This window comes from Phalacrocorax aristotelis, chromosome W, assembly GCF_949628215.1.
Source record: "Phalacrocorax aristotelis chromosome W, bGulAri2.1, whole genome shotgun sequence".
In the NCBI taxonomy this organism is placed as follows: Eukaryota; Metazoa; Chordata; class Aves; order Suliformes; family Phalacrocoracidae; genus Phalacrocorax; species Phalacrocorax aristotelis.
The window spans coordinates 6,039,464-6,061,809 of NC_134310.1; the positions used below are offsets into that span (position 1 = coordinate 6,039,464).

The 22,346-nt window shown below is 47.1% G+C and overlaps 1 protein-coding gene across 3 annotated transcripts in view; it reads right to left on the minus strand.

Annotated features, from left to right (window-relative positions):
* Window positions 1-22,346, minus strand: part of FBN3 (fibrillin 3) — a 115,964-nt gene that overhangs the window by 45,653 nt on the left and 47,965 nt on the right. For all 3 annotated transcript variants that reach the window (XM_075077991.1, XM_075077994.1, XM_075077992.1), the window contains exons 7-10: window positions 20,754-20,951; window positions 19,228-19,353; window positions 7,976-8,101; window positions 396-548 (exon numbers count right to left, since the gene is read on the minus strand). In XM_075077991.1, coding sequence (XP_074934092.1) covers window positions 396-548; window positions 7,976-8,101; window positions 19,228-19,353; window positions 20,754-20,951 — 603 coding nt within the window. The remainder of the gene's footprint in view (window positions 1-395; window positions 549-7,975; window positions 8,102-19,227; window positions 19,354-20,753; window positions 20,952-22,346) is intronic.

Genomic DNA, 22,346 nt, shown 5'->3' on the forward strand with positions numbered 1-22,346 from the left:
CCTTCAGGCAGGAGGGGACAGGACACAGGAGGGTGTCAGGCACTTCAAAACTCGGCCCTGCTCAGAGCTGGTGATGAGAGGCAGAAAGATCTAAAGCGCTGTGCCTTCTCAAGGCCTCCTGTTGCGTGTCTCACCCTCATTTGGCCTCAAGGTTCAACTATGGTGGAAGCCAAAGAGAGCTGAAGAGGTAGGAGGAAAGGGATAAACTCTTGCCTTGGCTGAACTCATCTGGCTCAACTTCAGACGAGACCCAGGCAGGGGAGCCAGCATCCCCATGTGACCTTTCCCTGGGTGTTATGTTGATGATTCTCCACGTCAAGCCTGGGGTACCACGAGGGCCATCAGAGCCATGAGCTGGCCCAGCAGCAAGCGGAGGTCCTCTGTGTTGCACTTACCAGAGCCCCGGACGGGGCACATCTCTGGAGTCTGACCAATGGCCCAGCAACGCCCTGAGTCACAGCAGCACTGCATCTTGGTGTACTGGCCAGGGAGGTCCCCAGCACAGCGGCCCCCAATCAGAGCAGAGAAACACGTCCCAATCCGCTGGTCTGCAGAAAGGGAGAGGAGAAGGAGGTGCATTCACAGTGTGTCATCACCATACTCTCGGTCAGGTCCTGAGTGCCCATTGCCAATGGCATCTCCTCCAGCTTTCCAATGTTTCAGTCTGACCTCCTGTTCTGCCTCATCCTCCCAGATCATGGGGTTCTCCAGACATCCACCTGGAGCACATCAAGACTGTAGGGCCAGGCCTTATTCCCCAGTATAGATCTCATGTTCCCATTTAGGCTCCTAAATACTACAAGAAGCCTGACCAAGAGCCAGAACAGGCAGAAAGTGGGCTGTCCCTCTCCATTGGATTCTCCATTGGGAGCTGCCTTCCTTGCCCTGCACGAAGGACAAGCTGGCCCAGCAGATTCTGGCTGAACTCACAGAGCAGAAAACAGATGAGATCCCCCACTTCATGACATGTTTCCTCACCTTCCCAAAGAAATGGCATTATTTACGGGTGACTCCTTCCTCTCACTAGTGTTTTTGCACTGATGAGAGATGTCAGGGTCGGGTTCCCCCACTGACCCAACACACCAGTGGGAGAGGGAACGGGCTGAGGGGAGGTGGTCCGTATGAGACCCCTGCAAATGTTGACACTTCCACTACTGGACAGCCTGACCAGCCCCTCAGTGGGAAGAGATAAACTGCTCTGGACTAAATATATTATTCAACAAAATTGCAGCCTGGGGCTGCGATCTCCGTTCTCTAGGTTCCTCCTCTGATGTTGGTGTCTGTCTTGCTCATATATACTATATTTGTGACAGAGAGTTGGCCATCAGTGCAAATATAATAGTACAACAGGCCCTGAACTTGGCCATGTGGACTAGCAGTGTCCTCTCTTGGGCTGTTGGATCCAGCATGATATATTTTCCTCTAACTTCTGCCACTAAAAACACTTCCCTGTGATAAAAACAATCCAGTGGTGCCTGCTACTATTTTGAGGGTTCCCAGACAGTGAGCAGGCATTCCCCAGCCATTCCTGCTCTAGGCTGAAGCTTTGGCTACAACAGTCCTTTCCCTTGTTCTCACTTGTTGCAGGACAGAGCTGGCAGCTCAGGGTGGTCAGCCACCTCCTACACCACTTTGGTCAGGCTGGGGATCCAGGTACAACCCTCCCAGTGTCAGTCAGTGATCCCCGATGCCATGCTAAGCAAGGACCTTACCACAGCCACTGCTGCCCAGCGCGGTCCTGCACACCTCAGGCTTGGCAAGGACCTACCTCTCCTTCCCAGACTGATTTCATGGCAAATGTCCCACATCCCAGGCTTCCCATGAGGAAGCATTCCCTGCCAGGGCCCAGTGGTCCCAGCATCTCTCACTAAGCAAATGGAGCTGTTCCCAATTCCACATCCCTCCAGCATGATCACTCCCATTCCCAGTGGAGGCTTGTTTCAGGTCATGGGTTAGTTCCCACAGCCTGGACTGAGCTGGGAGGAGAACGAGCCCTGGATGGTGGTCAAAGTCCGCGAGCCTGGCCAAAGCCTCAGACACCAAGCCTGGCACCGGTGTTTGGTGTGTGTGGCTTCTGGACAAGGCCCAGGAGACTGAGGGCCTTTCACATGTCTAGCAGGCTCCGTCTGGCACCAAGTCCTCTAGGAAAACCTGGAATCTTCCACTCATTCATCTCCCCTCCTTGTTTCTCAAGTAAATTAATGAGGGGGAAAGTCTAGTCTGATTTGTCATCTGTGCCTCTAGACTGACATTAGCCAGCAGGCTGACACTTTCCTGAAATATAATTGAAATTAATTGCACAGAGCTGTTTGATCTGTGGGCTGTGGTTACATTTCTTCTCTAATCACAGCTCAGTGACTTGCAGAGGACAGTGACCCCATTTAAAGCCAGGATGACTAAACCAGCAGGTCTTCTCTCAGATACATCCTCTCCGCCATTCTGCAGCACCGAGTTCAATGTGAACTATTCCCTTTTAGGAAACTTTATACACCAAAGAGACTTGCAGAAAGACAGACAGTCCAGGAGAAGGGAAATTTAAGTGAGAGAATTGAATGCAACACCAGATTAGCTCCTAATCCTAATGGAGGGAAGTCCTAGCCACATGGGTGTTGGGGTATCCCAAGCCCTTGATCTCTGGCAAGTGGCAAAAATGCAAGAGCAACGCCCGCGCCTTTGCAGGTTTCAGCAGCTGCTGGACTGTAGAAGAGGGCTCTGTTTCCACAGCACGTTGACAGGTGGATGTTGCTTAGCATCAGCATGTAGCCCACACCAACCCAGAAAGAAGCTGCTCTCCGAACAAGCCAGGGCAGAATAGCGGGGCTGTTGGGAAAAGCTGCACCTTAAACCGCTGATGGGAGTTTAGCCAAGTGGGGGCTTTGGGCTGAGCTTAAATGAATTTCTAGATGCGAGGGTGGTAGTTTGGAATAAGCCTTCCAGGCATTAGAGAGGACAGATCCCACCCAGCTCCTTCTGTTCTTTTGTGGGATGCTTGCTCTCCCAAAAGCTGTGATACATGGTGACAGCCAGCCAGCTAATGGGCAAGGAGCGATTTGGAGAACACAGCCTCCTTCTCCACAGACAGGCATGTGCTGACAAGTCTGACAAGGCAGGGAGGTCACAGCACTTTGTGTAACGGAGGGAATGGTCCAGCCCTTATTCATCTGGACAAATGTTTATTAAATTCAGCTGTCTTTGCTGCAGTTTGTAATAATATCTCTCAGAAATGAAGGTCAGAACTAATTGAAAACTCATCTGGAGCTGCCTTGGGCAGAAAGAGGGGTGGATGGAAAGAACAGTGGGTCCCTGCAGTCCCTCTGTGACCTCCTGCAGGACCACCCACACGCTGGTGGTACGAGCACAAAGCCGTTGTGGTTTTGTTCTGCCTCCCTCTGCAGCTGTTAAGGGAACAGGTTTGCACAATAACCTCAGTAAATCAGATAATGCTGCAGGCGAGAAAGGAGGTAAAATTCCACATGTGATTAGGCAGCGCACATAGGTGGGGGATGGAGCCGCAGGTCTGTCAGAGGTCTCTGATTCAGAGAGGCTGTGGGTGCTTTACAAGGTCCAGCCAGGAGTGGCAGAGCAGGAGACAGAGTTTTGCCTGTTTATCATAACAGGACAGGAGCAACTCCAAGCTGGACCTGCCTGCTGGGGTCTGGCAGAGTCTGCACCCATCTGCTGGGTCATGACGCCCTGGTGCACGTGTCCTGATGCCCAGGAGAAGCCCCACACCGGGAGCTGCACCCTCTGAGTGACTACCCAGCACGGTTAACCTCTACCCTCCCTTTCAATGTGGACATCCTCTTTGGGGTCTGCACAAGGTGTCCAAGGTCTGTTGTGCACCTGCAAGGGATTTTACAACTTTCATCCTGATGAAAAGCTGGTTTGTTTCTTTGGTGGTGGGGCAGGGGCAGGGAGAGATGGAGGAATAGAAAATACTGGTACTGCTTCCCAGGAAAGAACTTTAAAGGGTGAGTATTTCTCTCACTTTGTGTCTTGTCATGTACAGAAACTGAGAAGCTCAAGTGACCAAACCCAAACAAACTAGTGGTTGCAAAAGGCAGTTGGCTCTGACTACAAAGGACCTGGGGGCTATTAGTTCAGAAGGGGTCTCCCACCCAAGATGTCCAATGGTGCTTGGTTTGCAAGGAAGAAGGATGCAAAAAGGAGCCTCATACTCTGGTGAGGACAGTCAGTCTGGACCGATGATGCCATTGTATGCCCTCTGCTTCTGGAAAACTGAGGAAAACTAACCAATTTCAGTCTTGTCTGTGTAAGATTAGATTGGTGGTGTCTGTCTCAGTGAAGAGCCATGCCAGAACAAAGGCACAAAGCATTGCTCTGTGCACAGCTCCCACCAAAATGCAAGACCCATGGCACACCTTGGCCACCAACGCTTCTGCTGTCTCACCGCAGGAGGGCTGCAGCGCAGCCAGCGAGGCTCTGGGTGTTACTGCAGGACAGACTCTTTGCTGGCAAGTGCTATAATAAATTCACTCCCTACCTGGTTGTTCACTCTTCTCCAAATTCACCTCCCAGTTCAAGGGTTACAAGGTTGACGTATAAATACATCCCTGAAATGATCTGATAAAAATTATCCTCTCTAGAGGGAAATGCTTTACAAATATGGACTGAATGACCCACTTTTCAGCCCAGGTTCCTGCACAGGTTGAGATTATGGAGCAACTATGGAGCCCTCCTACACCCTCTGGTCCCTGCAGATGTCCAGGCAGACCTTTTCTTGGCAGCATTGCCAGCTCCCTCAGTGCCTTGGGAGATGCTGGGGGGGCTCTGCTTAGGGTCCCTCCCCAGCTCTTTATCAGTCTGTTTCGAATCCGTGACCCTCACACCACTTCCCTTTTGTCATTTCTTGCCCTCATAAATATCTCCTCATATTTCCATTTTCCTCTTGCACTTTCCTTTCCTAGGTAATGACCAAAGTGGGCAAAAAGGATTCTCCAGGCAGGTGAAGTCCCCAGTAACACCCTCACAACCTTCTCCAAGTCCAGGACCTTGCAACGATAAGCAAGATCTGGCCCTGCCTGGAACTTGAGGCAGTAAATCTGCTGATGTTGCCCAAGGAGAGATAAGACCCAAACCTCTCAGAGCCTTGCTGTGCTATCAGACAAAAAGAGCAAAGAAAGCAATGTTCAGGAGTGTTGACTTGTGCCAGACAAGGGAACACCATGTGCGTGTCTGGAATGCATCTGAAACGCCATTTTTCTCATTTGAAAATTACTTTTTTAAGCTGTTCTTGAAAAGCAACCTGCTGCATGGAAAGGAAAAAAAAAAAACCTCACAGTCTGCTGGAGCAGATCCTTCTGCTGCCTGCAAAACACCAAGCCTGTCTTTTACAAGCATAAATGAATGAAACTGTTATGAACGTGTGTGGAACTGGATTCTTTGTGTCAAGCACAGGTGGTTGAATCATTCAATAAATGTTCATTTCAAACTATGACGGACTTTCTCCAGCTACGCTGCTGTTTGCGTTTTACTGAGGAAGGCAGTGAAAGCAGCTAATGAGATTTGGGATCAACTCAAGCTCAGTGTCTTGCTGTTTCAGCTGCAAAAACTACAGGAGATTATTCAAATGCAATAAAAAAGTGTTTACTTTACTAAAAAGGGAGGGGAAAGGGATGGGAATATATCAAGGCTGCCACCATAAAGTCACCACATAGCCAGTGCCGGTGCCCCGTGATATACAAGACACTGCGGTCACTTCCAGTCTAAACATCTGAGAGGTGGCAGTGTGACAATCTCTTCTGCTCTCTCCTGATGCTGTCTGGGCTTTAAGGGTGGCCATGCTATTTATTAATTTTCAATTTTACAAAGTATTTGTTTGATTTATTTAATAGGATATAAATTGTGGGCTTAAACTACCATAAACTCTCAAAAGGAGCACTAAAACTCCCTCAAACGAGAGAAGCAGGGTTTGCAAAACATGGATCCCAAGGCAACAACACCCCAATAGTAACTATGCGTTTTGCCAGAAAAAATATTGTCTGTCCCAAAATGGGACAGCACACTAGCAGCATATATTAGCTCAGAGAAATGGCTAGAGCATGATGTATTGAGTTCAGATGCAGTCATAGTCCACTGCAGCTAACTAAGCTTTGGACTATTTTTAAATCTGGGCTTTCTAATTTTATTTAGTTTTCATTTCTCGAAGAACTTGGTTTCAAGGAAACGTCCATATGACTCATCCGGCAGCCGTCACACCCCTCTGGGCTTGTGGCAGGGTCTGGGAAACAGGGAGGAAAAGCATTTCATTCTCATCAAAATCTATCAGATTCCCAAACATGGCGACTTGTACATTATACTTTACAACATTTTTCCTTCCAGAACTAGAACATGATTAATTTTTACTCCAGGTTCTGTTCCTTACTCTGTTTTACTCTATAGAAAATAATTTGGAAATTAATTTTTTTTCTGTATTAATTTCCAGGACTTTCGACAGAAAGCTGTACCTGACATTTCCCATTGCACTAACAATGATCTTTGCCTTTTCTGCAACTGTTCCTCCAACAAATCATTGCATCCTTTTCTAAAGGCGAATGAACTTTCTGAACAGAACAGCGAGACAAACCCTGGGATTCATTTTGACTAAAATAAGTGCCCCTGCTGAGAGCAAGTAAACAGAGAACTGGTCTATTTATCATAGAAACTGTTGTCTGTTACAAAGAGAAATGGACCATCAAATATTTACAAGGCTTGGAAAGGAATTTTGATCTGTTAAACATGCGAGATTCACTCCAGGCTCTGCTGTCTGAGGCAGGACAGCTCATCAGTCTGGGGGAAGCTTGCCTGGACTCACACCAGTTCTGGGAGGCTTTGAAATACAGACACCTTGAGCCAAACCGAGGCAGGGGCCAACAGGTACATCAGAGCTGGTGGAGCAGCACACACCAGCCCCACCAAGCCCTTCATGCAGTCTGCAGGATGGGGACTGCGAGGCTGTGATTTCAATAAACGCCTGGGAGTCATTTTGTTGCCAGAAATCAGATACTGTGGGAGGAAGGTAGGCTACAAGGTAACATGCAAGAGCTTACACGGCAGCCGAGTAAACCTGCAGGTTCAGCACGCATGCAGGAATAGGTGTCTGCAGTGCCCTGTGCTGTGCTTGGGAAGCACCTCTGTGGCTCCACTGGGTACGGGGGGGATCCGGACAACCAGCTTAGTGCACAGCAACTCCCGAAAGGCTGAATTCAGTGACATGAAGCCAATTGAGTCCACAGCCCTACTAATTATTAGCATGGGGCAGTAGGGACCATGGTCCAAGCAGGAAGGAGGAGGAGGTGATAAAAGTCACCATTTATTTGCATTGGTTACGCAAACACTTGGAGTGAAACTTTCTCCCCTTCACCTCTACAAAGCAAGGGATGAATGTGCAGCTGGGGGATGTTCTCCACCACTGGGTCTCTCTTTGCTCCAGAACGGCTTGCAAACCTTCCCTTGGACTTACACACTCCACAACTCACACTGTGCCTGCGGTTCAGTTGTACGGGGAGTACTGGGGTCTCTCCCCAGTTGATACCCAATGCAGGAGAAAAGGGGGAGTGCCTGGGATTCTTCCACCAGCGGGTGCAGCTCTGTGAGAAGGAGCACAAGGATCCTTCTTCAAACAGACCACTATCCCAGCCAGACACCTTCCACCTCATCCACCTCTTAGTGTCTTCAGCAACCCCTTGACAAACACTTCAAGCACTGAGGCACCTGCAGTACAAGTTATGGAGATGGAAAAAAAGCCCTGGTCAGCAACAGCATCAAAACCCGTGACCAGGATGGACCAGTCAACCATGGCACATGCAAGGACAGCACGTGGAAACGAGCATTTTCCAGCTATTGAAGAAAAAACATGCCCTTTGATTTGCAAATCTGGTGATCACCAGATAGCGATTTGCAAATCACCAGGTCTGGGTTTCAGAGTGTGACCTCTCCCTGTATCCATGGTCCTGAGATCTATGTAGGATCTTACCAATACAGCGTGATCCATCAGGGCTGGTCATGAAACCGCGGGGACACGTGCACACGTAGCTGCCTGCTGTGTTGGTGCACTCGCCGCCATCACACACGCCAGAGATCGCGCCGCACTCGTCCACATCTAGAAAAGAACAAAGCAACAGTGATTATGTTTCGCTTCAAGCCATCTCCTTTCGTATCTGCAGTGCGGCTCCAGGACCGGAGCTGGGATCACAGAGGACAGCAGCTGGTGTTACGGGTTGTTGTAGGGTGCTTGAGACCGTAAGTGGCCTCCTAGCAGGGGATCAGTACGGAAAACAAGACTCCCCCAGAGGGTGATACAGAGGGCTTCGTGGAGTCCTCCTCTTGCCCCTACTGACAGTGTGGGTCTTTGAGTAGGCTGCTGTGAAATGTTTTGCTCCCTGGAGTACAAAGGAAGCTTCAGGATGGAAACCTGTCTGTGCAGGTGCATGACTGGCTGGACAGCAGAGCCCTCTGTGTGGCTCAGAGACCCCTCTGAAAGCAGAGGTACAACATCAGAGACAACGAGTTTTTAAAAAGCGTTGGGTTTGTGCATTATTCACCAAATTTCCCCATACAGGAGGGATTTGGTTCAATTTTAAGCATCTTCAGGCATCTAAACCCAGGTGAAAAGGCCTCTGTACTATCAGTTAGGCAAGGAGGGTCTGGACATGTCACTCCATGGCTTCAGCTCCTCGGTCAGCCGTCCTTTTTTAGTGTGAATTCATTTGCATAACAATGCCACGAGCATGCCATAGTCTGAACCATTTATCTTGTCACAGGGAAGATTAGTGAGGTAGAGATATAAGTTGAGTCCTCGGAGAGATCACACCTAATTATCCATGGCAATCAAAGAAACACCATCCACGTTAGCAAGCCCTGCCACACACAGCTTCTCCAGCAGCCCGCTGCCACGTGTGTGACAATATACCACCCCGGTGGGGTGCACCTCTCTGGGTTTAAGAGCATGGAAAATAAGGACATTGCAACAAGATTTTGTCGAGGTGCAACATCTGGACTCAGACACTGTGGGGAACAGGCAGCCCCAGTGCCCAGACGATGGGAATAAATGCAGAAAGGTTACAAAAGTACCAAAATTCAGAGACAATCGCCCCAGTCGTGTAGCTTCTGCCGTTTGAACTTATGATGTGCTCTACAAGCATCTGTCTAGTGTGGAGATATGGCAGAGCCTCACACAGGCTTAACATGGAGACTAGCCCCACTGCCAAGGTGCTGGATGCCTGGGTCTGGATCCTGAAACAGAGCATCTCTATTTGAAGTCTTGCTCACAGTTAGATTTTAATCCACACTGGAAGAACTGAGCTGGAAAGACGAGACACTGTAGGGTTTGCCTGAGAACTGCAGAGTTCTCCAAACTTTCCAGGCCATTTATATTACAACCTTGAAAAAACTCTTGAGTTAATTATTTCTTTGGCTCTTTTTATGCTGAGTATTTAAAGACCTTCATATCCTTGTGAAAGTTTTAGTTAACAACAGATGGGAAACCACACAGAAAGCCTGAAAGCTACAGCTTAACAGAAGTCAAACTGCAGCAGAAAAGGGTGAGGACAGAGCAGAAAATTCAACAGGACTTATACAGATGATACAGAGAGAGACAGCCTATAACTTCTGTTGCGTGCGGCAACCACTTGGGACCTGAAACTTGGAAAATCACAGGGAACAGAGCAGCAAATCAGCTATTTTGAAAAGTGCAATCTGTTTTCAACAAATTTGACCAAAACGTCAATATAATTAAATGTACAGGGCCCAGCCAAGCTTGCGGGGCACTTGACTCTAAGGACTTGTCTGGGAGCAGGGCTGTAGATTTTTTTCTGTTGCCAACTGAAATCTGTTTCAGAAGCTGAGATGGGATTAGATCCAACCTCTAATTAATCCACCCAAAGGAGCTGGTTGGTGGTCACAGTCCAGGTGGTGGTAAAAGACAGAGAGAATATTTGCCCGATAGTTTTTACAATGGCAAAAATAATATGTCTTGGCAATAGGCAAAATAAATTATTTCTGCTAAGCAACTTTATTTATTGTGTTTTAAATCTATCGTGCTGTTGTGAATGGATAAGGGGATTTTTATATGCAATTCAGATGTTGCCTGGGGCTGGCAGGAAAGTAATGAAAAGGAACTTGTCAAAGTCTGCTCCTTCGAGGGGATTTTTCTGATGTGAACAGTATAACAGCCTTGCACAGCCTGATGGCATTAGCATGTGTGGAGGTTAGAGCTGCTGCAGGGCAAAGACTAATCTGCAAACAAGGCGGCAGAACAGCAGAGACCTCTCATCTGGGAGTGGGGATGGAGGACGTCTTTGGAAGAGCTCATCTAGCAGGCTTCAGTGATGAAGGCAGCATATACACATGGGAAAGAATTACCTGAACCCAACCCATCAGGGCAAGGGAGGGACCAGAAGAAATCTGTGCTGGGAGCCAGAAGACCTGGCTGTGATGACAGACATGACCCATAGTGAGAAATCTGAGAAACGGGCAAGACATTTCTGTAAGAAATGGGTGTGGGCTACCCAGAGGGGTGGTGAACTGTGTCCTGTCCGGTGTGGAACTGAGGAAAGTGTGAGATAGGAAGGAAACGTGTGACTGCAATCTCACAGTGCCATGCAGTGGCTAGCGATGCTAGTGCAGCCCTGAAGATGCATGGGAGAAACACTGAGCAGAAGCAGGTAGGTGATGTTACCTCTTAACCAGGATCATTCCTGGATGCCACAGCTCTGTGTGGTCCCAGCCCTAACAAGAGAGTGTTAACAAAACAGAGGGGTTCAGAGTCTAGGGGGATGACTCAAGGCCTGGAAAAACCTGCCTGACGGTAAGGGACTAGCAGGACTCAATTACATTTGTCAAAGAAACTGTGAGGATGTCATGGGATCACAGAAAAGAGACACACAAAGATGACATTGAGAGCGCAGTACTCCGCAGCCTCAAAAAGAGAAGATGAAAACTGAAGCCAAGACATAAATTCACACTGGAATGAAGCGGACAGATTTACACCAATGGTAGATAATCTTTGGCCTACGTACCCAGGGAAAGGGCTAGTTCTCCAAGGCTCCTGATGGATTCAACTCACCTTACAATACCTGTACTCCCTAGGATTCCCTAGCAGAGGCAAAAATCCAAGGGAGGGCAAGGGGGCAAGAAATCTGGCTGCACAGAGGTGACTCTCAAGGACTAAGTGTTGTCCTCAGTCCTCCAGAAACATTCTCATAAGCTTCATCCTTCTCTTTAAAATTAGAGGGGTTTCCAGCAGCCTTCTGCCACTGCGTCCCAGGCACTGACCCTACTACACCAGCCTGTGGCTGCAGGGTGGGACAGCCATGGGCATCTGATGTTGACAGTTAATTCGCATCACCACTTTCCTCCAAGGGAAAAGATATGTAAGAGGGTCTACACTGTTAGACCTCTAGAGGGAAAAGCTGCAGAAATTGTCTCAACAGAGATGCACGTTGAATTGTGTTCAGATGTGTCAGATGGTTACAGAGCAGGCACCTCTATCGGAGATTTTTCTAGATGCCATTTACACTCAGCAGAAAGAGAGAATCTCATCCAGGCAGTAATTCATCACATCTGAATGGAAATGTCTAAACAGAGCAGAAGAGTTGTGCCCTAACAGCAATGATTTTTCCCTGCGAAGTGAGACATAGTAAAAATTCATCCCACTCGGCTCCGTGATAGGCACTGGCAACATAGGTGTTTAAGATGACCCAAGCTGCCTTTTGAAGTGAAGCATATGGTATGGAGAGAGACCCCCCATGGACGCTTCATGTGGTCAGAGAAATAACCTTCCATTTCTGCTCCTTGCTCACACAACCTATTACGAACACAATTATCTCCTGTTTTACTTTGGCTGCATCTGTGAGTCCTGAGGAATCAAGTGAAACCTTGATTTCAACACGCACAAAATTAAGCCCAAGTGCACAGAGCAGGTTATATATATCCATACACCAAGAGGGGAAGGCACATTCCTGTTTGGCTTCTTAGGAACTCTAAAATTATGCTTTCAGCTAGCCAAAGATTTCAGCCGCCTTTTGCAAACAGCAGAGATATCGTCTTTGTCCTTGCAGTGCTCCTTTAGCTCTTTGATGCTCAGAGCCCCTCCAAGAGACATGACTTGAAACCTCGAAGGCAGCAATGCAAATCGACAGAAAACACTTCCCCCACCTGGGCCCCTGCAGCGAAAGAGATTTTATCACTACAGCCTGCCCTGTCATTTAATTACAGGCCTGTGTTTGGTTACAATTTGCAGAACACTGGAAGGGAAAGAGCTTTTTGATGCAAAAGCTGGTTGTACTATTAGAAATAACCGCTTAAAACTCCTGCATATCTCCCCTGAAGTTTGCTGTATCAGAGGCCTGGAGGCCAGCTGACAGGCAGGCATCTTATTAGCACAATACTTATGACATAGCGTCAGTCATCCAAGAGAAAGTGTACATGTTTGTGGGGGCAGCAACCGCATTCCATTCTTAAGGAAAAACAGAGGTAAATTAAAAGGTTAGATCAAACTGCAACATTTTTTTTCCCCTTGAAAATCCTAGCTCAGATGAAAGCAGCATTAGCAACCCAAGAAGCAGAAAAAAAGCCGGAGCCTCAAGCCTACTTGCACATCCTGTACTTTGAGAAACCGAGCTCTGGTTTTTGTTGTTTCAGTTCTTCCCCACCATATTTGCCTTCTTTATTTTCTCTTTGTAAAGTGTCTCATAGTTTTGATTCACTCAGAGCTGAAAGTCCATGGAGAGCTTGACACAGTGGGACGGATATGTACACCTCTCATTAACGCCCAGCTGCCAGCTCTGGGTAGGGAGTTCTTCCAAATCCAACCTGGCTACTTCATGACTTTTCCAACTCTCTGTTAAAAATTAAAGCAATATTCTGTGTGCTCTGCTCTTCAGACAATGGCAGAATTCAACGCAAACGTTGATTTTGGATCTGGTCTCCAACTCACTGGGTTGGAGTTGGCCTGATCATTAAGGCTGAAAATGCTGGAAGCCAAAGGCTACAGAACTTCAGAAAGAGAGTTGCAGTCTGCAAAGCCCATCCAACACAGGTGCCCACAGACATGTTGAAACCCCAACCTTTCCATCTGCTAAAAAAACAGGACTTGATGAAGAAAACATCTCTGTGTCACGTAGCAGAGGTCATGCCTCATCAGCCCTGTCTCTCGTGCAGCGCACGGGACTCTCAGACCTTCCCTTCCAGAAAGCACAAAGAAACCACAGAGGGGAGTAATGGAACCCTCAAAACCACACCAAATCCATGGAAATGAGCTTTTAATGGATCCAAACAATGAGCTCTTCTGTAGACATTTTGTAAGAAAATTGAAAACACTCTAATAAAATGGCTATCGTGTTCCATTCGTGAGGAAAATGGGCCAGCCTATGCACTCTGCTCATGGAAAATGCAGGAAAGCTCCCTCCAATTCAGAAACATGAATGGGATTCAACTGGGTAAAAAATAGAGCTTTGTCTTCATTAGAAAATTTGGAATGTTGCGTGGTGGTGACGGAAGACCAACCCGTAGGGACATAAGTAGCATCTAACACATCACCCTACAAATGCTAAACAGAAAGGGGTGAGTAAAGAGAGGCAAGATTTGTAATTAAAGGATTTGTTCTCTCTTGGCAGAATCTGTCTCCTGGAGGCACTGAAGACAGTCAAGAATGACGTGCCCTGGACAGATTTGAACAGAGCTTGTTGCACAAAGCACACAGTGCCTTTCACTCCCTTGCCTGGTGTTCCTCTATGTACTTTCTTGTATCTTGTACCTTATCATGCCGGAACAATTTTGGATGTGAGACACTTATTTCTTTTGGGGCATTGGAAAAAATCCTGGGTGAGGTACCGGCATGGCGTACTTCACTGAAAATGGAGCTGGCTTAGCATTTTGTTATGCAGTAGAGGAAGGGCTATTAAGAAAAGAAATTAAATTATTGGCAGAAAACCACAAAAATTATTCAGTCACCCGTAAGAACATGCCATGGAATTATTCCTTTAAGTGTAATTTTTATGGCTGCTTCCAGGATAATTTAAAAATGTCACTCTGCGTAACAACCCCCTACTTCCCTACGATTTATTGATAAAGGTCTTCGTAGCAGGAGGATGTGTCTGATTTCAGCTTTGATGTTTCCTTTCTTCATTTTGCACCATTACTGCCAGGAGTACTTTCTTGTGTCTTCCTCAACAATTCTTTTCTTCCAGCAGGGTTAAGAATTCAGCTGGATACAAGCGTGCCATTCTCTCAGCGCTCACACACTCCTCGTTCCCCTTGCGAACCTCAACAGATCCTGCTTTTTTTCCCCAGCTTCCCCATAAGCTAAGCATAGTATCTGTCAATTTAGCCGTAAACTAAATCTGCCCTCCTTGCTCATCTTTGCATACAGACTAAACATAAATGCAGTCCTTTGGCACTTGCAAAGCTCCTTGTCCCCAGTGTTGGTTAAAGAGCACCTTCCCCTTCCCCACCCTCGGTCCACCCCCCTTCCACTGCTGTGTTTCATAGACTGCTTCTATCTTTCAGAAACTGAGCAGGCAACTCCCTCTGCCAGAAATTTCTCATTATACGTTGCACAGCCCCAAGCTCAGGAACTCTTGATCCCTCAAGCTCCCTCAGAATACAATGAACAAAGGCATAAAATAAGCCACTATTTGAAAGTGTCACATTCATTAGAGATGAGCTGCAGAAATAACTCTGGAACTGAGCAACCCTGAACTTGGAGGATATTTCAGTTCAAATCCAAACTCGATGTTGTATGCACATTCTCATGTTTTGCAGATCGAAAAAGGACATCGGTTTCTTTCGGAGGTTGACCAAAATTCATCCAGTGTATCCAGCTGCAGCCCCCTTGCATGCTTGGGAGATCAGGGCCCAAGCTGGCCTCTGTTATCAGCATTGAAGATCTTGCATAAGAAAAGCATCTTTATTCTTCAGGGATTCAGGGACTGAAAATGGAGCCTAGATTCCAGGTGCCATTTGTGTTAAGAGATAAGTATCACTATGGGAAACGAACAACATTATCTCTACTTCTGCCTATTCCCACCAATAAACAGCCCAAAGAAGATTAGTGGTACATGCTGCTGCGTTAATGAGGGAGACATTAATCAGCAGGCACAGTGACACAGGCTCTGACCTTTGGCTCAAACACAATCCCATCTGCTAACTTCACTCCCCAGGAGGAATCTTCTAAGCAGAAAATACAAACTCCTGGGAACTAGGGAAGAATTTAACATAGATTTTTAATCTAGTTTTAATATTTCCTGGATGCAAGGGTTGGATAAGGAATCTGAAAACAAGAGGAAACTATCTCCTCTTCCTAAAGCAAGATGGTCTCAGTGCAAGCTGAGAAATCACTCCTTTCACCAGCTATGAAGTAACTGCAAACAGACTCAGCAAGTGAGCTCCTGCAGCTTTGAGATTTTAGGCTTGGAGCACACCTGGATAAAGCAAACATCCACTTATGGTTGTGGTCGTTATTTTGATTAAAACGCTTGGCCCAGTGTGCAGGTTGCTTGGACTGACACGACTACTTCGGCAGCACAGACATTTCAGCAAATCAGGAATTAGGTGCTCTATCAGCTGTAACTAACTGTTCGCTCCTGACGTATCAAAGCATGCAGCAAGCTCTGAGACAGGGCCCGGGTCTTCCTGTATTTAAAGTGCTAGCATCAGATGCTGGCTCTCTACTCCCCTGTTCACATAGTTTTAGTAACTCATGAGAGGTACATGTCCTAGAGGGGAGCAGTGATAACCCAGACAAAGGTATCCTCTTCACCTTCTGACTGCCTGGCGGGGACACGCTTGGTGACTCGTGGCTGGGAAACAAGCCCTCGAAAACAATCTCAACCCTGTCCATTTAAAGCATCCCTCATGTTTATGTCATTCTCACAGAAGAACTCCTAGATCAGTAAATCATACCAAAGGAAAGCATCCTCTTTTGGTGGTCTCCTTAATAGTTGAGGTAAGATAAGTGACGGAACAGACTCTGTAGATGCTGGAGAAGTCTCTTTTTATGGCCATCCAGGAAGGAGAGTGAAAGGAAGCTGTTTATGGCCACATCATGCTGCTTTTGCAGGCGTTATGGGAAGTGGGGACCCACGCAGAGGCCCCTCGCATCTGGATGACAGATTCAGACAATGGATTGTTTTTAATCTTGGTATATAGGAGATTCCAGCTAAACTGATTTCATATGTGCTTTGCCTGGTCCCCAGCCAGCACGGGTGAGGCAGACCGAGGCAAGAACAATTTTTTTGTGTCCCGAGGTTGGGCCCATGGTTCTAGTCCAGTTCAACTTTTGCCCACAGGCCAGCCAAATTGCATGGGACATCACTGGATTTGGGGAACTGGTTCTCCACCTGAGATGCACATAAAAGGGCTGTTTTGGATTCTACCGGTTCCAAGTCCCTGGATGCCAGAGCACTGCAAGAAACCCTACTGTTAGAAGTCTAGAAAGTCTCGTGGCATCCTGCCAAGGAAGATCCACAGACACAGATGTCTTCTCAACATAAAAGAACATCCAACCCCCACCGAAGGATTAACCTCTGTAGCTGGTGTCTCACTTTGGAAAAGTTTTTCGGAAGGGCTGAACCCAGGTCACACGACATGCACTGACACAGAGACTACTAGAGTTATACTGCAAGGAAACTGTCTGGGTTGCAGGAGGGCGGGGGTATGGGAACAGTCACCTGGAAGCAGCGATGCTGTTTTCCCTGAGAGCTGACTGTTGGGAGAAACCCCATGGGACAATGTATGCCATCAAACCCACGGTGCCATGGAGGTGCTTTAATGCTTATATGGTGACTGCTTAAGTTACCGTGCTTGTACAGTGGCTGCTTTAAGTGCTCTCCCTGTGTAATAGCTGCCTATGGTTCTGCCACTGTAAATAACTTTGCCACCTGGAAACAAAATCCAGGTTAAATGTCTGGATTCTGGTGCATTCATCATCCCTTGTCTTGGTTACAACACAGCCTTGAAGAGGAATGAAAGGGAGGTGGAGTTCCTGAAGCCCAGCTAGGTGGGATGCAGTCACACCAGCACAACCAGTGCATTTCATCCCTAAAATGGCAAACACAGGCCGGCAGGGTTTCATTAGGGTATGTGGGAAAAAGCTTTAACAACCAAGGCAGGAAAAGTTTAATGCTGTTTTCCTTTTCATTTGCCAGGTGTTTGGAAAATACAACAAATATTTATTTCCCTACTTCTGAGGTGCAGCTTGCCTGGCAAGGTACGCGTCTGGCCCACGAGACCTGCTGCAAGATGCCTGGGGAGAGCATATCCTCCCTATAGAGGTCTGCACGCCTCTCGGAGACACGCTGAGCAGTGGCAGAGGAGGTCCTGAGACAGGCTCATGGAGAGGGCTCATATTGGTGGCACTGTGAACGTTAATATACTGATTGCACCTAATCCTTGCCTGTGCTCCACACTTCACTACAGAATTACATGCCTTATGGCAGGGACCAAGACATTGCCTCTCACTGTCTAGGTGAGACCTGAATTCAAGTAAGGAATGCAGTGGACTAACTTATCCTAAGTCCAAGAGAAAAGAGCAGTTCCAGGGGCTTCCGGGCAGAGTTCTGCCTTAACTACCACAACTGGTCTTAACACTGTTAAATGTTCACACCCCAAATGAAACTAGTCCTCTGGTCTGAGGATCAGGTATTTGGCCATCTCTAAGCAACTCCGCTAACCACTTGGAAAGTATTTCTCTTGAAAATGGCAGAGCTCCCTGCACCATCCTACCAAACCCTGCTGAGCTGTTGAGACTGATCCTTTCTGCTTCCCACAGCCTGACCTCCAGACATGGAGATCTGTCTGCCGACGCTGCAGATCAGCTTGTCCACATGTTCAGAGCAGATTTGCACGTGCACATCTGGGCAAAGCATCTGGGTCCTCCACTGAAGTGTTTTTAGAAGGTAATTAATACTTAAGCTCCTCCAACTTCTGTGCTGAAAACGAGGCAAAGAGAAGTTTCTGCAAAGTTCCCTTCCATCAGGTCAGGAATTTCTCCAGAGAGTTTGAAAGTTGACTGCACTCCCCAGGCTTCCCACAGCACCAGGCTAAAGCTGATGCTGAGAAGAGGCAGGCTGCATTCCCCACTGCTTGGCCTCAAGCTACAGGAGCTCTGTAGCTACCGTTAAGGTAGTAATGCTGTAGAGCATCCCTAACTGTAAGCACAAACCATTCCTCTGAAGCACTGTAGCATTTGCAAGAGAGATGCTGAGGCTGAAAAGGTCGTTTCCATTTACAACTCAAATGAAGATGAGCAAGGTACATCCCACAAAGTAACCAGAAAGACAGGAAAACCAGGCACAGCAGGCAGCCTGCCTGCAGGCAGCCCTGGGCTGGCAGGAAGGTCTGCTTCCCCTGTGGGGCTTCGACAGTATCAGGCCACTGGCCTCAGAGCAGCGCTCCTTTGGGCACGATGCTGACCGGCATGTCTCACCTCCAATACCAAATTTTCCTTTGTGCCTGCTTTGTACTCAAGGACAAGGTTCAGGTTCTGGCCAACAAGTCAGTGTGGAATAATATAATCAAGACAGTGAAGCAACACTGCATTTACTTGATCCATACGCTCATCTCACGGAATCAGGTCTTCTGATCACCGAAAGCCATGATATTATTTCTGGTTGTCCTATTCCATCATCATCCCAGCTAATCAGACTACCTGCTTTGCCTTCCTTCCAGTTACTCTACTGAACTAGAGGCAACAAGTTGCAAAAAGATAAATACCAAGTGGATAAGGAACATATTCCTCACCATGACAGTGCTGCAACCCTGGGACAAGAGCCCAGAAAGAAAAGGCTTTGAGTTCTCAAAACTCAAACTGAGCAACAGAAGCAACCTGATCTAGCTTTGAAGCCAGCCGTTACTAAGCTGTTCAATGAGTCTGTGCTGCCATTAAAATATCTTTCAGAAAACGCCTGCATGAAATAAAATCTTTTTTGTAGTTTAAGAGATGATCAGACAAGCTCTATTCCTCATTTCCTTGTCTTTTACTGTGGGAGACAGATAAACAGATCAGAAATTCATGTTGCAGTATATTTTCTAACATGCCTCGGTGCTTGCAGTGCTCCCTCCTACCTGGAAGCTAGGATCAAGGCTGGCATGGGAGCTCTTTCACATCTCTGCTTTGCCAGCCCTGGAGATGCCTTGTGAGCAGAGAGATTCTCAAGTTTTTAAATGCCCTCAGAGTGTATCTGGGAACCCAGTGCTGAGCAGTCTGGTGAAGCCCTGCAATCTTACCTTCACATCTGTGGCTGGTCTCACTTTGCTTGTGTCCTGCAGGGCATTTGCACTCATAAGAACCCACTGTGTTGATGCAGTTACCACCTTGACAGAGGCCAGGAATGGCTTGACATTCATCCACATCTACAGGAAGAAGGACAAAGATGTTAGAAAATACAACCATTGCTACAGACGAAAGTCCTATCCCAGCATGGTGGGAGTACTATGAGAAAGAAGCAGCTTTGCTCCAAGTAGGTGAATTTACACTTCCTAATGCAATTACCTGTCAGATTACATTAGAGATAAGATGAAGGACAGAAAATGGACATAAAGATGTTGCTGGCTTATCTACACAAGCTGGAGGGAGACAAAAGTAGAGTACTGTTTTCCAAAGCAAACATCAATGTGTCTACCCCATCCCGGTCCATTCCAGGTGGGTAGCTGCGTTGAGGATGAGAGTTGGTTTGGTGGGATGTCCTCCTGCAGCCTTCAGAGAGGGACATCTGCTGCAGGGCAGAGAGGGGAACCTACAGACTGTAAGCTTTTGCTCGTCAGCCCCGACCGGGGAAGACTCATCCTGCAGCCATGGTCTCCCCGTCTGTGAGGGGACGTTGTGCTTTCCAAAGTGCCTCAGGAAGGCCTCGGTACGTGCTGTTAGAACCAGAATGCTCGTACGCTGCAGATATTTATGCTCCTGTTCTGCTTGTGGTAAAAGTGAGTGACAAATCCATTAAATAGGCCAAGCTCTCCTGAAGAGATTGAGGCCATAAAATGCAGATTACAACAGACAGCAAGAAACTTTTCCTCTTCAGGCTTCCCAATTTTATCCTACAGACTCTGGCTAATGAGAGATTTGGACTGTAATTTTGGCTTTTGATTGCAGTAGGTAAAGGCTGAAATTAGTTGCAGATACATAAAAGAATTCAGGCAACTCTGTGTGGAGACCCCTGCAAGCCATCAGTGGGGAGAAGCAACAGCAGCCCCAACTGGATCTGCTGATGGAAAACTCAGTGGACCATTCTGCTGTTTTTGCCTGGACATCCTAGACATTGAATGCAACTTCTAAGCATGTGATTTATGTACATTTTAATTCCTCATGTGATCTCAAAGGAGTTACGGCTTGTGTTTTGAACCAATAATACCATTTTACAGGGCACTAGTCACGTGATACAAGTGCTGATCGTGTTCCAGTGCTGGGACAGAAGGTCCAACAACAATAGCACCACAGAGTGAGGGTATATGGAAGTCTGTAACCTAGTTTTAAACCTGGAGAAACACCAGTCTGATTCACTACATCTTATGGAATGGAGGAACGTCACCCGAGAACCAGAGTGTGGCCAGAATCTTTAAATGAGCTCAGATGACCTTAGGTGATCCCATGAAAGACCCAAGGTCCATGATGATGTTCTGGGACATGCAATTTAGCAAAGTTTACAGAGAAACCTGTTCTCCGTATGGGGCTTCTGGCGATCATTCATCACTCACCCTTTCAGCTCACATCAGGATGGATAAGGGAACATCCTTTAGATGTTCATGGCATTTACCTTGGCAGGCTCCAGTACGGATGTTGGGAATGAAACCTCGGCGGCACGGGTGAGGTTGGGCAGGGCACATCTCACATGGGTGACCCCATGCCCGTCCAATGGTGGCACAACACATAGTCTTGGTGCAGACGATCCCGCTGAGTTGGCCCTGGCACATCTGGTTATTTACTTGGCTAAAGCAGGGACCAGTTCGATAGTCTGAGGGAGAACAAGAACATCCACAGGTTAGATCAAGACACAGACACAAGGTTATCTAACACACAGAGTGTCTCTTCCCCTTCCTACCAACACAGCCACTCAGGTGCAAAGTCAGCAAGTTCTGGAAAAGAAAACCTGCAGTCGTAAAAAGAACAAAAATTTAAGGCCAAGCTGGAGACCAGTACTGGAGGTGGTGACCTTCTTTCTGATGCATGTTTCATGTGATCATCTAAAATTCCTCTTAAGCCAGCTCTTCCTGGTGTCCCTCAGGCTCATCCCATGAACTATGTTTATTCTATATGCCTTGAGTCACTCTCTTTAAGTACTGGCCCTAGAATGGACTCGGAATACGAAGTCAGGCAAAGAGGCAATTTCAGGGCTGCAAGCTCGCCTGTTCTGTGGAACTGCTGGCATCAGCAAAGCAATCAGACTTAATTTTAGTTAGGGGCAAAGGTGCATATGGACATGATGTGGTAGAAGCATCTCATGGACAGCCTTAGGGCCTGAGAGTCCACGTAACATAAACATATAGTATGGCGGTGTTATCTTCCTGCCAGATCACTTCTGCTTGGCTTGCAGAGGAGGAGTCCTAGATCTCACCCACAAAACGTTCTGGGAGAGGATTTCCAAATCTTTCCTTGTGATGTCTACTGTAAATCCCACAAAGGGATTTCTACACCCTCTGACACTCTCTGTAAAGGCAACCTCCAGCAGCAATACATGTTATTGTGATTAATTTCTTCCGTTTAACTCCTAAATGTCCCCTGGCAATTTTAACTAAATCTTTTAAACCCAGCTGCTGCAGAAACAACCAGGCTGTTTCTCATTCCCAGCAAGGATCCTCCTATCCCTTAAAACCAAAAAGATTTTGAAGGGCTTGTTTGCACTAAGGAATGTGGTTTTGCCACTGTCTGGGCTCTCGTGACCCTTGATTAGGGATATTAGCACAGCAGGCATTCATCAGGAAACAAAATTCTTAAACAAGAGGGGTTTTTTCCTGCTACTGGGAATAGATGATTGCATGCAAGTGTTTGATCTTGAACCACGTTATTGTCAGACCAGAAAATTCCACATTAACTGCCCAAGGAAGTTAGGTGTTGGTCAAATAGCCATTATTTCAGAGAGCCTGGCTGAGATTTGCAAAGTTGCTCACGGAATTCTGACATTGGAGTGCCCAGTAATTAGTAATTGACTGTGAACTCAAGTCCCTGCATCCGTACCCAGATTAGCCCACAGCTGTCTTTGCAGTGAAACATTTGGATTTGACATGTGAAGCAACAAAGAACTTGTGTGGAAAGTGGTTATACCTAAATCATGAGCCGTGGGCAGCCACATCTAAAGGCTACTAGTTCCGCTTCCAGAAATGTCTTAGGATAATATGGACACTCAAAGCAA